The 18179-nt window shown below is 43.5% G+C and overlaps 1 protein-coding gene across 1 annotated transcript; it reads right to left on the bottom strand.

The window, feature by feature from the left end:
• Window positions 1–825: 825 nt before the first annotated feature.
• LOC142072978 (protocadherin alpha-8-like) lies at window positions 826–7131 on the bottom strand. The gene has a single exon (XM_075131410.1). It carries the CDS (start codon window positions 4388–4390, stop codon window positions 1811–1813), a length of 2580 nt encoding a protein of 859 aa, XP_074987511.1. The 5' UTR covers window positions 4391–7131; the 3' UTR covers window positions 826–1810.
• Window positions 7132–18179: the final 11048 nt, after the last annotated feature.

The raw sequence follows: 18179 nt of genomic DNA, 5'->3' as shown, positions 1-18179 counted from the left end.
CTGGCCCTTGTTGCTGCCAACTCTTTCAGGCAGAAGGGTTACGTATATATACTTAAATCTGAATGTTCTGTCGTCTGGAGTCAGTTTCTAGTACCTACCCTGAATGGAAGGAATAAGAGAAAGGTACAATTTGCCTTTAATGTAAAAAATCACAGTTTTCGTTTCTAAAACTTTCTATTGTCTCTTTTCAGCACCAAAATTCCATAGTTTTAAAATGACATTCTATACTTATAAATATAATTACATCTTCATGATCTTCATATTACAGACACTTGCAACCTCTCAGCAAATTAATATTCAGACAAATTTTTCTCTCACATTCCATGTTTTTTCACTTCATAACTCCATTGATCTCAGGAATAAATGAGAAGACAATCAGGACTATTATTATGACCAGTATATACCAATTACGAAGGGAAACAAGTGGCGTGATTTTGGGAGCATAATCCTAATATCTGAAAGCATTTGAATTCCTTCAAATAAGTCACAATATTTAATCTTCTTTCTGAAATAAATTACACCACAAAAATAATTACTTACTTTTATAGCAACATATTTTAAAAGTCAATATTTGTGTGAAAGTCAGCCAATGCTTGGCTTACATTCACTCTCTTTGCATCTCCTATTACCAGCTCCAAACAAGAAAAGAAAGTGTAATTTCAAGTTGTTTCTTCCTTTTGCATTTCTCTGCTGAAATTGTCTAGCACTGTAAACATGTTGCATAGTCTGAAGTTAATGCAGAAGCAGAAAATTATTGCTCTGCTTATATTGTGCAACAGATGACAACTTTAGAACAATAGTGTTTTTCTTCTTATTATTATTATTATTACTATTACTGCGTCTTCGAAGATGCAATTGTCAACCACAAATCTCTATAGCTCCATATGATTTTTCAGCAACTGTGTCAACATTTAAATTTCCTATCAATTGTGACTAACAATAACTGTTACAACATCTACTCATGTTTAAAGCTAACGTATACATAATAATTCATATATTATACATAATAATTCATCAGAAAAATAACTTAGGGCATTGTTCTCACCAAAATATTTTAGCTATTTACCTTTCATCCATTAAAATTTCCACTGAAACTATTCAATTAAATAAAGTAATCGAGCGAGCTGGAATGAAAAATAGGTGATACTGAAAGGATTAAAACTGTTGAGAGAGGAGATGAGTGATAGGGTACTTGAAAGAGCCATACAATATAATGAATTATACAGACAAATATCAGTGAAAAATTCTGGTTTATCGCTTATCATAAAACAAGAACAAGAGAAATGAAACTGAGGAGGAACCAATTTAAAATTGATAAAATAAAACACATTTTACGCCGTACATTGTCGACTTGTGGAACTCTCTGCCTCTAGACACTGAAGAGACCAACAGTTTATTGAGAAACAATCAAAGATGAAAGGTGTGTTTAGATAATTTAAAATTACAATTAGTTTAGAAAGAATAAAATACCACTAAAAGCTATAAAAACCTAATGTTTCATAACATAAACCAACATCTATGTGCCAGGGGTTCACCTATAGGCCAGGTTTTCCCATAATTGCCCATTAGGGAGATCCCTGAACCTTCTTCAGAAGTATCTTTAACTGGTCACCTTCGGAGGAGAGAACAACTGCTCTCATCCGCTATATATGTTTTTACTATTATTTCATACTCAAAAATAATTATCACTTTAATTAATAATGTTGAAACTGTCTTCCTAAATCTAATGGAGCGAAAAGGTGGCTTATAAAGCAACACGTCTTAGTTTAATTTCTTCAAATACATTAAGGAATTAACATTTTTTAAAAATTCACAAACAAATATAGAACAAATTCATGAAACTCACCTGGCCAGACACATTTGGTGTGAGAATCTGCCCCTTCCCTGCCTCTCCATTTTCCGAGGAGTGAGGAAAGTTGGGGCGGAAAACCATCAAGTCATTCTTGGCGGTGCCTTCCCAGACACACAGCTTCCGGCTCTGGCGCTGCGAATACGACCAACTCCCCACTTCGCTCGAGCACACCACGGTGGCTTTCCCAGGACCGCACATCACTTCCGGACCCGGGTGGCATCTCAGGCCAACGTACACGACAATCACCAACACAAACAGCCCGGACAACGAGCAAATGGCGATCGTTAAAGACACGTTCAGGTCAACCAAGGGCCTTTCGCTCCCGACCCTTTGCCTCGAGTCCCATTTCACAGCCTGCGGACTCTCCACCAGGGACAGGCTGACCGTGGCTGTCGCTGACAGCGCCGGCTCCCCATGGTCCTTCACCAGGATCACGAGTCTCTGGCTGGGGCCGTCCGCCTCCTCCAAGGCCCGCGTGGTGCTGATCTCCCCGCTGTACACACCCACCCGGAAAGGCCCCGCAGCCCCGGCCTCCTGCACTTCGTAGCGAAGCCACGCGTTGTAGCCGGAATCCACATCCACCGCTCGGACCTTGCCCACCACGTGCCCTGCGCCGGCCGACAGCGGAACCAGCTCGGGCCCTGGCGAGCCGCGGCCGGAGCCAGGCGGGGACACTGCCGGCGCGTTGTCATTTTCATCCAGGACGAAGAGCTGCACGGTCACGTTCCCGCACAAGGAGGGGAACCCGGCGTCCCTCGCGCTCACCTGGAACTGCAGCACTTGCAGCTCCTCGTAGTCAAAGGGCTGCAGCCCATAGATGTGCCCGCTCTCCGAGTGCACCGAGATGTAGCTGGACACGGGCTGCTGCTCTCCCACACTGCGCTCCACCACCGAGTAGCTCACAAAGGCGTTTTCCCGCACGTCCGGGTCCGACGCCGACACGCTCAAGAGATGGGCCCCGGGACGGTTGTTTTCCTTCACAAACACCGTGTACACGGGCTGAGGGAAAGCAGGGGCGTTATCGTTCACATCCGCGATCGGCACCAAAATGCTGCTGCTGGCCGAGAGAGACGGGGCCCCTTCGTCTCTGGCTGTCACCAGGATCTTATATTCAGACACTCGCTCCCGATCCACGGCCTCCGCCAGCACCAGCGAGTGATAATTCTTAAAGGTGGAGACGAGCTGAAAGGGCAGGTCCGGGGGGATGGAGCAGGTGACTTTGCCGTTGTCTCCCGAGTCCCGGTCGGAGACGCTAATAAGAGCCACCACTGTCCCGGGGGGAGCGTCCTCCGGCACCGGCAGGGAAAGGGAAGTCACGGCCAGCTCAGGGGCGTTATCGTTCACGTCTAAAACATGAAGTAAAACACTGCACTGTCCCGTCATTGACTGGTGACCTTTATCTTGAGCTTCAACTCGAATTTCATATAACTGAACGTGCTCGTAATCGAGGTCTCCTTTCACCCTGATTTCACCGGTATCGGAATTTAGGTTAAACGCCGCTCTTACAATGGGAGGCACAAAATTACCAAACGCATATGAAATGTTCTTGTTAGTTCCTTCATCCAAATCGGTGGCGTTAAGTTTGATTACTAATGTCCCATTAGCTGTATTTTCCAACACAGTTACCTCATAAACAGACTGATTAAATACAGGCGCGTTATCATTGGCATCCAGCACAGTGATCACCAGCTGAACCGTGCCCGTCAGCTCCGGTTTGCCCCTGTCAGTGGCGGTGAACAATAAACGATGCTCAGGGGTTTCCTCTCTGTCCAGAGCTTTCTTTAACACAAGCTCTGCTAAGTTATTATGGTCATTTCTCACTTGTACATCTAAAGTAAAATATTCATTAGAGCTCAGTTTATAGGTGAGCAGAGAGTTTGTACCAATATCTGTGTCAAACGCGCCCTCTTGGGGGAAACGCGAGCCCAACAGTGTTGATTCTGATATAAAGAGATTTAATTCAGTTACGGGGAACACAGGAGCATTGTCATTTATATCCTGTATCTCCACTTCCACGTGAAATATCCTCAGGGGTTTGTCCACTATCACCTCCAGGTCAATGGCGCACAGGGGTCTTTGGCCGCACACCTCTTCCCTGTCTACTGGCGAATTAACAAACAAAACGCCGCTCTGCAAATTTACCTCAAAATAGTCTCCCCTGCCTTTGGAGACCATCCGGAACATCCGAGGCACCAGCTCCGACACCTCCAGCCCCAGGTCCTGGGCCAGGCGGCCCACAAAGGTGCCGTGTTTGGATTCCTCCGGCAGGGAATAACGGACCTGGCCGCTGCCCACCTCCCAGGCCGTGTGTAGCAGAACCAGCCGCAGCAGCTGCCCGGTTCCCAGGGAGTCTCGCCGGAGAAGAGCCATCGCGGACGCCGATTTCTTCGAATATACAGCCAAATCATACAAAAATGTGTAAGCCTCTGGAAATTGGTAGTTTAATTCCAATGCCACGGTATTTGACGTCCTCCTGAACCCCTGATTGTCTGCGTATACAGGCAAAAGAGGAGAGGTTTTGATTTTTTGCCTTACCATTTCTTTTTAGGTGGAGAGCGACATCATGTGGCTGATTGTGCGCATTACATATTTTCCTTATACAGAAAATTCCTTCACAATTGCCAGTGGTATTGCATTCTTCCATTTATTTCCTTTTATGCCTTTTTTTGTGGTTGGAATTAAAAGGTGAATAATTGAAAGATACATTACAGGCTCTGAAGATTAAAGTGAAATGCATTGTCTTAGTCACTAACAACAACAAAACTTCTACTCGGGAAGGCAAGTTAGACTTAGTAGTAGAAGTGACCCGACACAATATCAATGTAAGCCTTTGAACATTAATCAAATCGTTAAACTGCTGTTTGTAACCAAAACACCTACCACTTCACTGGGCAGGGAGAGCAAAAGCTGATGTGACAAATGAGCCTCTTGAAGATGGTGCCTATCTTTCATTGCCTTGCAATGGGACTTAGGGAGCTAACTCTCTTATGAAAATCCCAACCTAAATTTTACTCTTTAAAGTTCACCTTTGGCTGCTTTCAATCAGGCCATACGTTTGAGGCTCACTTATAGTTTCATCTCCATTCTATTGTCACCATCTCGTAATTATAACAACTGCATATACCTAGACTCTGGGTCCGATCTGTGATAGAATGTCTTGACTGTTTCACTGTCTGGCTATATTATATCAGACTTGTTCCTGTTCCCACACCGGACGAGACAGCTGAGGAGTTTAACTAATTCAAAGTACGTATCTAATGCTGACGGTTGTCCTGCCAGTTCAGTACATAGCACTTGACTGTAGCTAGCCTCATTTTCTTATAAGTGATAATATACATACAATAAAGACCAGTAGCTGTGAAAGTCATGTAAAACAACATTCATAAAAACTTACACGGATACACACACATCGTTCTACACACTGCCATATCATGCTACATTAAGCTATGGTAACAAATAATAAATTTAAGATGTAATATTGACCCACCTACTTCCGGCAGTCAGAAGCTTGGGACACCCAGAGCGTGGGGATAGATCCTTACAACATCTTGGCTAATAGTCATTGGTGGACCTGTCCTCCATAAACTTATCTAATTCTTTTAGGAACCCTGTTATAGTTTTGGCCTTCAAAACATCCCCTGGCAACGAATTCCACAGGTTCACTGTGCCTCCTGTTTAGAAGAACTTACTTTTGTTTGTTTTAAATCTGCTGCCTCGTAATTTCATTAGGTGACCTCTGGTTCTTGTGTTCTGTGAAGGAGTAAATAACACTTATATTCACTCTCTCCATGTCATCCACAATTTCATAGCCCTCTGTTATATTCCCACTCTCAGTCTCCTCTTTTCCAAGCTGACCAGTCACAGTCTTTTTAATCTCTCCTCATATGGAAGCTGTTCCATATACTTAATCATTTTTGTTGCCCTTTGCTGTATCTTTTCCAATTCTACTAAATCTTTCTTGAGATGGGGTGACCAGAACTGCATGCAACATTCACGGTGTGGGTGTACCATAGATGTATACAGTGCCACTATGATAGTTTCGGTCTTATTATCTATCCCTTTCCTAATGGTTCCTAGGATTCTGTTAACTTTTTAGACTGCCACTGCACATTGAGTGGATATTTTCAGAGAACTAGCCACAATGACTAAAGAAAGAGATCTTGGAGTTGTAACAGCTACTTTAGATCACATCATCTTGTATGTATAGTTGGAATTATGTTTTCCAATATGCATTAATTGCACTTATCGATATTGGGCAAGAAAATGGCAGATGAAATTCCATCACCCATTTTCCTGAGGTCCTTTTCTAATTATTTGCATTCTACTTTGCAGTTAAATATCTTGAGTAATTTTATATCACCTGCAAATTTTGCCACCTCACTGTTCATTTCCTTTTCCAGATTATTTGTGAATAGTTGAACATCAGGTCCGAGTGCAGACCCCTGGGGGACACCACTATTTACCTCTCTCCATTCTGAGAACTGACCATTTATTCTGACCCCTTGTTTCCTGTCTTTTAACCTGTTATTGATCCACGAGAGGTCCTTGCCTCTTATTCCACAGTCTGCTTACTTTGCTTAAGAGCCTTTGGGGAGGGATCTTGTAAAAGGCTTTCTGACAGTCCAAATATACTATTTCCACTGGATCACCCGTGCCCACATGTTTGTTGATTCCTCCCCGCACCAAAAGAAGCATTTTAATAGATTGATAAGGTAAGATTTTCCTTTCACAAGAGCCATGTTGATTCTTCCCCCAACAAACCGGGTTCATCTATGTGCCTGTTAATTCTGTTCTTTACTATAGTTTCAACCAATTTTCATGGTACTGACGTTAGTCTGACATGTCTGTAATTGCCAGGATTACCTCTGGAGACTTTTTAACAGTTGGTGTCCTCCAGTCATCTGGAACAGATACTGACTTAAGTTATAGGTTACATTCCACAATTAGTAGTTCTGCAAGTTCATATTTGAGTTCCCTCAGAACTTTTGGATGAATAACTTCTGATTCTGGTAACTTATTACTGTTTAATTTATCAATTTAATCCAAAAACTCCTCTATTGACATCTCAGTCTGGGAAAGTTCCTTAGATTTGTTATGTAAAAAGAATGGTTCAGGTGCGCAAATGTCCCTCACATCCACTGCAGTGAAGACTGAGTCAAGGAATTAATTTAGCTTCTCCACAACGGCCTTGTCTTCCTTGAGTTCTCCTTTAGCACCTCCATTGCCTAGTGGCCCCACTGATGTACTTCCTGCTTCTGGTTTAGTTTTAAAGAAGTTTGCTGTTAGTTTTGCTAATGTTAATGCTAATGCTAATGCTAATGTTAATGTTAATGCTAATGCTTAATTAATTAACATTAATTAACGTTAATGTTAATGTTAATGCTAATGCTAATGTTAATGCTAATGCTGCTAGTTTTGCTAATGTTAATGCTGTTAGTTTTGCTAGGCTGGCCTGCCTAATTACACTTTTACACTTGACTTGCCAGAGTTTTTGCTCCTTTGTATTTCCTCAATAGGATTTAACTTCCAATTTTTGCAGGATGCCTTTTGCCTCTAACCACTTTTTACTTTGCTGCTTATCCATGCTGGCACTTTTTTGCAGGCCCTCTCAGAAGTCCAGAGAGGCCCGGGCCACTTCCAGCTTTTGGGGCCCCTATCCATAATAAAAATAAAAAATGACAAAACATGAAAAAAAATAAGGCACCAAAAAAAAAGAGTGAGACATAATTTGTATTTTTTCTATTTAACAAATGCTTTTCTAGCCTTTTTCTATGCAAATGCACTAATTATTGAGGAAAAAATTCTAGCTTTTGTGTCACAGTTGATATTAAGCATGGGGTGAGCCCATTCAAATTATCTTGTCCAATAGTTAAATAGTGATAGTTCTTTACGTGCTTCAACACATTGAAGGTGTGTTCATCTGAAACCACTGATGGAGGCAAATTGACAAAAATACACAATGCAACTGTGAGATTAGGAAACACCTCAGAGAGTCCAACTCCAAGTATTTCTTGAAGCAATTCCTTCAGCTTGCAATACAATTTGAAGTTTGTGGAATATATTTGTTTGAGGAAGATGATCTCGTCACTGAGATCTTTTGAGATTTCTTTGTTGTACTGTTGCTGAAAATGTTCACCTGCACAAAGTAGATCTTCATTATTCAGTATGTTGAACTTCCAAAGAAACCCAAAAAGGGTACAAATTAGTTGCAGTGACTCAAATCGACGTGTAAGACCTGATTGAATAGAGCCAATGATGACAAGGAAGAGATTGACCCTACAATGCTGATTCAGTAGGTAAGTTGCGATTGGTGGAGAACTCAGAAGAAATGCCAATATTCTGTGCTACTAATTTGGACTCAGTCAGGATCACATCCCCTTGTTCACAAATCAGTTGAATGTCATTGATAAGACTTTCAATGTTATCCCTCTCAACATCAAGTGTAGCATTGCGTGCTTCAATTACCAGAGTAGTTTGGTGTATCATTGTAAGTAGCTTCATCCACAAAGATGACATCAGAGTGCATTCAAATTTGGACATGTGCTTCTGAATAGACTGAAGTTCAGTTTGAGCCTGTGCAGTGAGATTGAGAGATTCAAGCTCATGTAAAGCCTTTCTCACTGAATTCAAATGCTGCGTAACTGGTTGAACACCATCAATCCGTGCAGACCATCTAGTTTTGGACATCCTATGCAGTGAAACAGGAAGATATTGCTTCAGAATTTCCCATCTTTGTGGACTGCTCCTGAAGAGATTGTACATTTGCTGAACAGTTCCAAAGTAAGTAATTGCCTCCTTGCATGATTCAGCACAGTCAACACCTACAAGGATTAGTGTGTGGTTTCCACAGCTGGAGAAAATACAGTCTGAATTATGCTCAAGCAGAACTGCTTGTACCTTTGTACTTCCCAGCCATATTAGATCCATTGTCATCGACTTGACCAATGCAGACTTGAAAATCTAACTTAAAAACTTCTAGAATTGCTAGTACTCGAGCAGCAATTTCTTTTCCAGCTTTTCTCATGAAATTATCAAACAATAAACCTTTCCTTAACTTATTTACACCTGAAATGTTCTAAAGTAAATATGTAGCCTATCCACACTTGAAATATTCTTCTGTAAACATGTACACAAATGCTGAATGGTACACAATTGCTTAAAATGAAGGAATACTAATTAAGAACACAAAATGAGACAGACAGGATATTATCCTTATCACTGAAACAAAACTCAAGCACGCAAAGTACAATATAACAGGCTGAGCTGAAGACAAAGGGATTTTATATATATCCCAATGGTAAGCACAGACACGGATACTGACAGAGGGATAATGTCCAAAAATTTCAAACGTGTGTCCTCACAAAACTCACTGTACAAGATTGTCCCCACAAATTTTCACCCTGAATCTGGGCCTATAGACTATGAAAGCCTATGATGATGGCCAAGCTACCAAGCTGGGGCTCAACTAACCAATCACCTGTTTTAGCTAGATGTAAAACTATAAAGAAACTAAAATGTAACAATTCTCTACCTTTCAACACAAACTTGATCCAGCAACAGCCACTAGAAGTGGTTTGTCTATATGATCAGCTGATCTGAGAAGACACATTTATCATGGTCTAATCTTGTGCCATCAGAACCAATATATTTTAATTAATATTTATGAACATTTTTAACTCTTTAATATGACAAAATCTATCTCACCTAACCAAAAATTATGTCTTTAACAAAAGCGCATCTCTTATTTGCTTAAATTTGCAGCTCTAAGCTGAGAGAATGTGTCACAGTTTGGTCCGATAGGGATACACATAAAAACAAGCTGTGAAACTTATCAAATGCAAATAAATAAACAAACAACAAGTGTCTAAATTTGAGGCCTGCTTTGAGCTTGAGGTCCAGTGCAAATGGCCCTCTTGCCACTCCCCTACCCAACAATTGGCCCTGCTTTTTTGGTCTTCTTATTATGGTTTTTAATTTGGGGGCAATATTTAATGATCCTTTATTATGGTGTATTTGTTCCCATTAAGCTTGAAGATATTTAACTTTTATGATGGTTCCTTTTCATTTCCATTTAACTAGCATCCTCATTTTTGTGTCGTTCCCCTTTCTGAAGTTAAATGCTACTGTGATGGGCTTCTGTGGTGGGCATCTTCGCTGTTTTCACCCTTCCAACACACAAGGATGTTAAATATAATTATATTATGGTCCCTGTTACAATGCAGTTCAGCTGCATTCACCTCTTAGAGCAGATCCTATACTCCATTTAGGAGTAAACAAGAACTACCTCTCCCCTTGTGGGTTCCAGGATTAGCTGCTCCAAGAAGAAGTCATTTATGGCATAAAGCAACTTTCTCTGGGTTCTTTATCTCAGGGTCCACCATGGCCAACCAGAAAATGCAGAGGCCCAGAGAGTTATTCCCTGTACACAGACAGTGCAAGAGGCCGGTTCCCAACCTGTCCAGACTACTGAATCCCTTTCAGAAGTTTAATTTGTCTTGAATACCCCCATGTTTCACCTCACTTAAAAAGCATTTGCTTAGGAAATTAGACATAAAAATACAAAAGGGTCATAGCACACTCTTACTGAAAAAAGACTTATGTCCTCATTCTAACTGTATGAAATTTTAGCTTGTACTGACTTCACTAGTGCTTATTATGTACCTGTTGTAAAACTAGGCAAATATCTCGATGAGTTGATGTGCCCCCTAGAAGATCTCTGCGTATCCCCAAGGCTACAGGTAACCCTGGTTGACAACCACTGGTGTATGAGGACACTTCGAAGCAGGAGGCAATATAACTTCATTAGAAATTCACACTGGGAGGGTTCCCCTGTTATAGAGGGCATAGGGGAGGGGAGCCGCAATCACAGGCAACTATAGTGATGTTGTCGGTGGCCGCCCCTCTGCCCAAGACGCCGCTGGTCACCAAGGAGAATGTGTTTTCCGCAGGGACAGCAGCTGAAACGGTACGTTCTGCAGAATGTGGCCGCTGATCTTCCCGTTGTCGTCGGAGCCCTGGTCTATGACGCTGAGCAGACCGACCATCGTCCCAGCTGCAGTGTCTTCCCCGATAGGATTAGAAAGGGAATTTACCCTCACTGCTGGGACATTGCCATTGCCATTCACAACATTTACAAGAACTGTGCAACGCTAACTGACTTCCCTCCGGCGCCTGCACTCCCACATTATATTCTCCACAATTCACTTCACCTTCCACCCCTAACTCCCCGTTATCAGGATCGATAGAAAACATTTTCGGAACATTGATTGTCGTGTTGCTGCCAACAATTTCCTCTCTCCTTCCATTTCCTCCTTCATTTAAATCGGTGCCATTCAGTCAATAACCAGGATGCCTTTGTTCACATTCTCCACTAGGCAGATAGTGTAGCTGTTTCCATCAAATGCAGGGGCGTTATTGTTAGACTCCAGCACAGTGATACTCATATGGAGGGTGCCAGATCTTTGGGGAGCCCCATTGTGTTTAGCTGCTGTTATTCGATTCTGAGTCGATCCTTTTTCCCTGTCCAATGACTCTTCCAGTATTTAAATTGGCACTTTATTATGTCCGCCACGATTCTCTACTTTCAAAGCAAAGTGTGCATTTGCCCAAATCTCATATGTGACCAAAGAGGATCTTGAGCCCTACTATAGGAAGTACACTGCCCACTAAAACAGATTCAGCCACGTGGGGAAATCATCCAGGATTTCTAGTTCCACATACTACATTGCAAGATTTTCAACCACAATCTTAAATTTCAGTGCACAACTTACTGTCTGCCCACGCAGCTCTGCTCTGTCCATTTTCACAGTGACGATCAGCGCCTCCATTCTGCATTTTCAGCTCCACAGATTCTCTTTCCTGACACAGTCCGCAGCCTGCGAGCTGGCAGGTTTCTGATATTATCCAGTTCTAGATCCTCGGCCATATTCCCCATAAAAGCACCAGGCTAGCGCTTCAGACACTCAGTAACGAGCCGTTACTCAGAAACGGTACGTTCTGCAGAATGTGGCCGCTGATCTTCCCGTTGTCTTCGGATCCCCGGTCTATGACACTGAGCAGACCGACCATCGTCCCAGCTGCAGTGTCTTCCCCGATAGGATTAGAAAGGGAATTTACCGTCACTGCTGGGACATTGCCATTGCCATTCACAACCTTTACAAGAACTGCAATGGGATGCCAATAGTAACTGACTTTCCTCCCGCGCCTGCACGTCCACATCATATTCTGCACCTTCTCTCAAAATCCACCCCCCACCCCCTTCCAGTATCTGCCCGGTATCACGCTCGGTAGAAAATAGTCTCTGCACTTCAGGTGCAGAGTTAGTGCCCAAAGTGTACTCTTTTCTTCCATTCAAATACATCAGTAGCATTCAGCTGAATAATCAATACGTCTTTGACCACATCCTCCGCTCGTCTGGCAGCGTAGCTGTTTTAACCAAGCACGGGACCGGCAGCGTTGGAATCCAGCACACCGATGCAGACGTATCTTTGGGAAATCCCGTTGTCTTTCGCTTTTACAGTGATATTTTGGATCGGCTCTTGTTCTCCCTGCAGTGACTTTTGTAACACTAACATTGGGATTTTATTCCATTCACGACACGTATGTACTTTTAAAGCAAATGCTCGCTTCTCCTAAGTTTGTAAGGGGCCAAAGAAGTATTCCCAACATCCGGATCGTGAGAGGCGACTGGTGGGAACACCGTGCCAGGCATTGCTGCCTCAGCTCCTGGGAGCGATACTTCTCCACTCTGGAGAAATCTGCTCGAGCTGTCATTTGTAACCAGGACTGCCAGCCGACAATAGTGTAGGAGAGAGGATTTTCAATGACAAGCTCAAATTTCATCTGACAGCTTCCTGTTCGCCCACATAGCTCTCCTCTGTCCATCGTCTCACTGACAATAAGGGCCCCATTCTGCAAATTCACTTCTCCAAGCTTTCGTTCAGTTCCCTGCACAAAACACGATCCGCCGCGGCGAGGAGACATGTTTGATACCCAGCCCCAGCTCATCGGCAATAACCCCTATACTAAAGGTACCAGGCTCTAATTCGCGGGAACCGAATAGCATCTACAGTACCGAACAGCATCCCATCCAGCGATTGCAGAACAAAAGCAGAACAGGTTAGAAAGAAAGGAAAGAAGGGCTATTTCCGAACCCGATACCTGCTTTCATTTATCCCCTTCATAGTGTCAACCTCTCCACAAATAAAGCCTTGTTCAGTATCTTCTGCCGAAGAACAAGACTATTTCAGATTTCAGTGGAATGCTTTTGTATAACTCAATTGCGAAAAGCTAACATCGAGTCTTTTCCTTGTTTTTCCCTTTGTCATCCGTTCCCACAGGAAAAATCCCTTCCGTGTTTGCCTTTACTAGAAGAGTGTTCTGCGTAGGGAAAGCTAGTATGATAGTGATGGACAGCAGCGACAGCTTGAGTCTAAATGGATTATTACAGCGAATGTGTTGATTCTATCAAAAAGGCAATAGTTTTTAAAAATTATCAGTTAGCATTTGATTTTAATTTCATCCATCTACTAGCAGTATTCAAAAAGCAAAGAATCACAGAGTCAAACGCCAGAGGGGGCAACCAGGTCTTCTAGTGTGACCTCCTGTGTATCACAGGCCACCAGCACCACCCAGCACCCACACACTAAACACAACAGCCAAAATTAGTGCAAAGTATTACAGCCCACTTAAAACTAAACAATTATTTGCTACAGGGAGAGAATAGGAGGGACTGAGGGGCACTGATGTTCAAGGAATCACACTGCAATGATAGATACCCCTAGAGTGGTAGATCTGACTCTCTGCGATACCTGGAGAGAGATTATATAGCTGTAAATACTATAGATATATATATAGAACACATGTGTGACCTTACCTGATTAAAATATGATCATGTAGATCATTGTTGCAACCACAGTTATATATTTGCAACACATCTTGTGTAAAATGTGGCATGTAAGATGTCTATGAAAAGGTTATGAGTCACAGATTGTGATTCCGCTATCTGTAATCATGTATTCCTTTTGTATTGGAAATTATGAACATTGGCTCTAGACCTGGATTTCAAATGTTTGCTCCTGCGGTAATGCTTGCTCATGAAGCAGTTAGCCAGCACATCTTGGAGGGACTATTCAAATTGAGTGGCTCGTCAAAAGGACACTTAACTCACAACGGACCATAGTAGACACCCCTCTACATTGAGTGGACTGTCCCGCAAATGTGCTCTCTGGAAAATAGGTAGTGGCCTCCTGCAATGACTGAGCGAAACTGGGCATGAACATGTGACTTGCCCATGTGACTCCAAACACTATCTGGTCACCTGTGATTCTCTACTAGCTGGGCTGAGGTTTTTGTTTGAAGCAATGGGTTTCCCTCCACATGGCAGAGGATATAAATGGCCCTGGAAACCCCTCCATTTTGCCTCTATCCTGCTCCAGCCTCTATCCTGCCCAAGCCTCTGGACTATACTAACGGGCGCATTCTAACCCATGGACTGAGGACCTTTCAATGATTTGGAAGCAGCCAGAGACTTGACTTAAGACAGCAGTTTATTCCATCACAGCTACAAGCCTAAAAGAAGAACTTTACAATTACTATATGTATTGTAGTGGCTCAATCGGGGACACTCCCACTCTCGCTCCTCAGGAGGCCACTCTGCCTCACTACGTTAATGATACTTCAGCCACCGTGGGGAACGAAGCAGTCTCCACTTGCAGCTGGGGGCCCAGGCCTGTGCTCAGGCTGGCAGGGAAACAAACAGTCAATTAGCCCAGGCCCTGGATCAAGGCGGGACACCAAAGAGTCTGAGGCTCAGGCTCCTGGCCTGGGGAAGGGGTGACTGCCACCCCTTGTGATGTAACTTACATCAGAAATGCGCACTGGGAGGGTTCCCCTGCTATAGAGGGCATAGGGGAGGGGAGCCGCAATCACAGGCAACTATAGTGATGTTGTCGGTGGCCGCCCCTCTGCCCAAGACGCCGCTGGTCACCAAGGAGAATGTGTTTTCCGCAGGGACAGCAGCTGAAACGGTACGTTCTGCAGAATGTGGCCGCTGATCTTCCCGTTGTCCTCGGATCCCTGGTCTATGACGCTGAGCAGACCGACCATCGTCCCAGCTGCAGTGTCTTCCCCGATAGGATTAGAAAGGGAATTTACCCTCACTGCTGGGACATTGCCATTGCCATTCACAACATTTACAAGAACTGTGCAACGCTAACTGACTTCCCTCCCGCGCCTGCACTCCCACATTATATTCTCCACAATTCACTTCACCTTCCACCCCTAACTCCCCGTTATCAGGATCGATAGAAAACATTTTCGGAACATTGATTGTCGTGTTGCTGCCAACAATTTCCTCTCTCCTTCCATTTCCTCCTTCATTTAAATCGGTGCCATTCAGTCAATAACCAGGATGCCTTTGTCCACATTCTCCACTAGGCAGATAGTGTAGCTGTTTCCATCAAATGCAGGGGCGTTATTGTTAGACTCCAGCACAGTGATACTCATATGGAGGGTGCCAGATCTTTGGGGAGCCCCATTGTGTTTAGCTGCTGTTATTCGATTCTGAGTTGATCCTTTTTCCCTGTCCAATGACTCTTCCAGTATTTAAATTGGCACTTTATTATGTCCGCCACGATTCTCTACTTTCAAAGCAAAGTGTGCATTTGCCCAAATCTCATATGTGACCAAAGAGGATCTTGAGCCCTACTATAGGAAGTACACTGCCCACTAAAACAGATTCAGCCACGTGGGGAAATCATCCAGGATTTCTAGTTCCACATACTACATTGCAAGATTTTCAACCACAATCTTAAATTTCAGTGCACAACTTACTGTCTGCCCACGCAGCTCTGCTCTGTCCATTTTCACAGTGACGATCAGCGCCTCCATTCTGCATTTTCAGCTCCACAGATTCTCTTTCCTGACACAGTCCGCAGCCTGCGAGCTGGCAGGTTTCTGATATTATCCAGTTCTAGATCCTCGGCCATATTCCCCATAAAAGCACCAGGCTAGCGCTTCAGACACTCAGTAACGAGCCGTTACTCAGAAACGGTACGTTCTGCAGAATGTGGCCGCTGATCTTCCCGTTGTCTTCGGATCCCCGGTCTATGACACTGAGCAGACCGACCATCGTCCCAGCTGCAGTGTCTTCCCCGATAGGATTAGAAAGGGAATTTACCGTCACTGCTGGGACATTGCCATTGCCATTCACAACCTTTACAAGAACTGCAATGGGATGCCAATAGTAACTGACTTTCCTCCCGCGCCTGCACGTCCACATCATATTCTGCACCTTCTCTCAAAATCCACCCCCCACCCCCTTCCAGTATCTGCCCGGTATCACGCTCGGTAGAAAATAGTCTCTGCACTTCAGGTGCAGAGTTAGTGCCCAAAGTGTACTCTTTTCTTCCATTCAAATACATCAGTAGCATTCAGCTGAATAATCAATACGTCTTTGACCACATCCTCCGCTCGTCTGGCAGCGTAGCTGTTTTAACCAAGCACGGGACCGGCAGCGTTGGAATCCAGCACACCGATGCAGACGTATCTTTGGGAAATCCCGTTGTCTTTCGCTTTTACAGTGATATTTTGGATCGGCTCTTGTTCTCCCTGCAGTGACTTTTGTAACACTAACATTGGGATTTTATTCCATTCACGACACGTATGTACTTTTAAAGCAAATGCTCGCTTCTCCTAAGTTTGTAAGGGGCCAAAGAAGTATTCCCAACATCCGGATCGTGAGAGGCGACTGGTGGGAACACCGTGCCAGGCATTGCTGCCTCAGCTCCTGGGAGCGATACTTCTCCACTCTGGAGAAATCTGCTCGAGCTGTCATTTGTAACCAGGACTGCCAGCCGACAATAGTGTAGGAGAGAGGATTTTCAATGACAAGCTCAAATTTCATCTGACAGCTTCCTGTTCGCCCACATAGCTCTCCTCTGTCCATCGTCTCACTGACAATAAGGGCCCCATTCTGCAAATTCACTTCTCCAAGCTTTCGTTCAGTTCCCTGCACAAAACACGATCCGCCGCGGCGAGGAGACATGTTTGATACCCAGCCCCAGCTCATCGGCAATAACCCCTATACTAAAGGTACCAGGCTCTAATTCGCGGGAACCGAATAGCATCTACAGTACCGAACAGCATCCCATCCAGCGATTGCAGAACAAAAGCAGAACAGGTTAGAAAGAAAGGAAAGAAGGGCTATTTCCGAACCCGATACCTGCTTTCATTTATCCCCTTCATAGTGTCAACCTCTCCACAAATAAAGCCTTGTTCAGTATCTTCTGCCGAAGAACAAGACTATTTCAGATTTCAGTGGAATGCTTTTGTATAACTCAATTGCGAAAAGCTAACATCGAGTCTTTTCCTTGTTTTTCCCTTTGTCATCCGTTCCCACAGGAAAAATCCCTTCCGTGTTTGCCTTTACTAGAAGAGTGTTCTGCGTAGGGAAAGCTAGTATGATAGTGATGGACAGCAGCGACAGCTTGAGTCTAAATGGATTATTACAGCGAATGTGTTGATTCTATCAAAAAGGCAATAGTTTTTAAAAATTATCAGTTAGCATTTGATTTTAATTTCATCCATCTACTAGCAGTATTCAAAAAGCAAAGAATCACAGAGTCAAACGCCAGAGGGGGCAACCAGGTCTTCTAGTGTGACCTCCTGTGTATCACAGGCCACCAGCACCACCCAGCACCCACACACTAAACACAACAGCCAAAATTAGAGCAAAGTATTACAGCCCACTTAAAACTAAACAATTATTTGCTACAGGGAGAGAATAGGAGGGACTGAGGGGCACTGATGTTCAAGGAATCACACTGCAATGATAGATACCCCTAGAGTGGTAGATCTGACTCTCTGCGATACCTGGAGAGAGATTATATAGCTGTAAATACTATAGATTTATATATAGAACACATGTGTGACCTTACCTGATTAAAATATGATCATGTAGATCATTGTTGCAACCACAGTTATATATTTGCAACACATCTTGTGTAAAATGTGGCATGTAAGATGTCTATGAAAAGGTTATGAGTCACAGATTGTGATTCCGCTATCTGTAATCATGTATTCCTTTTGTATTGGAAATTATGAACATTGGCTCTAGACCTGGATTTCAAATGTTTGCTCCTGCGGTAATGCTTGCTCATGAAGCAGTTAGCCAGCACATCTTGGAGGGACTATTCAAATTGAGTGGCTCGTCAAAAGGACACTTAACTCACAACGGACCATAGTAGACACCCCTCTACATTGAGTGGACTGTCCCGCAAATGTGCTCTCTGGAAAATAGGTAGTGGCCTCCTGCAATGACTGAGCG

This window comes from Caretta caretta, chromosome 8 (assembly GCF_965140235.1).
Source record: "Caretta caretta isolate rCarCar2 chromosome 8, rCarCar1.hap1, whole genome shotgun sequence".
NCBI lineage: Eukaryota > Metazoa > Chordata > Testudines > Cheloniidae > Caretta > Caretta caretta.
Note: the sequence above shows the minus strand (reverse complement) of the source record. Positions and strands in the feature narration are given on the sequence as shown.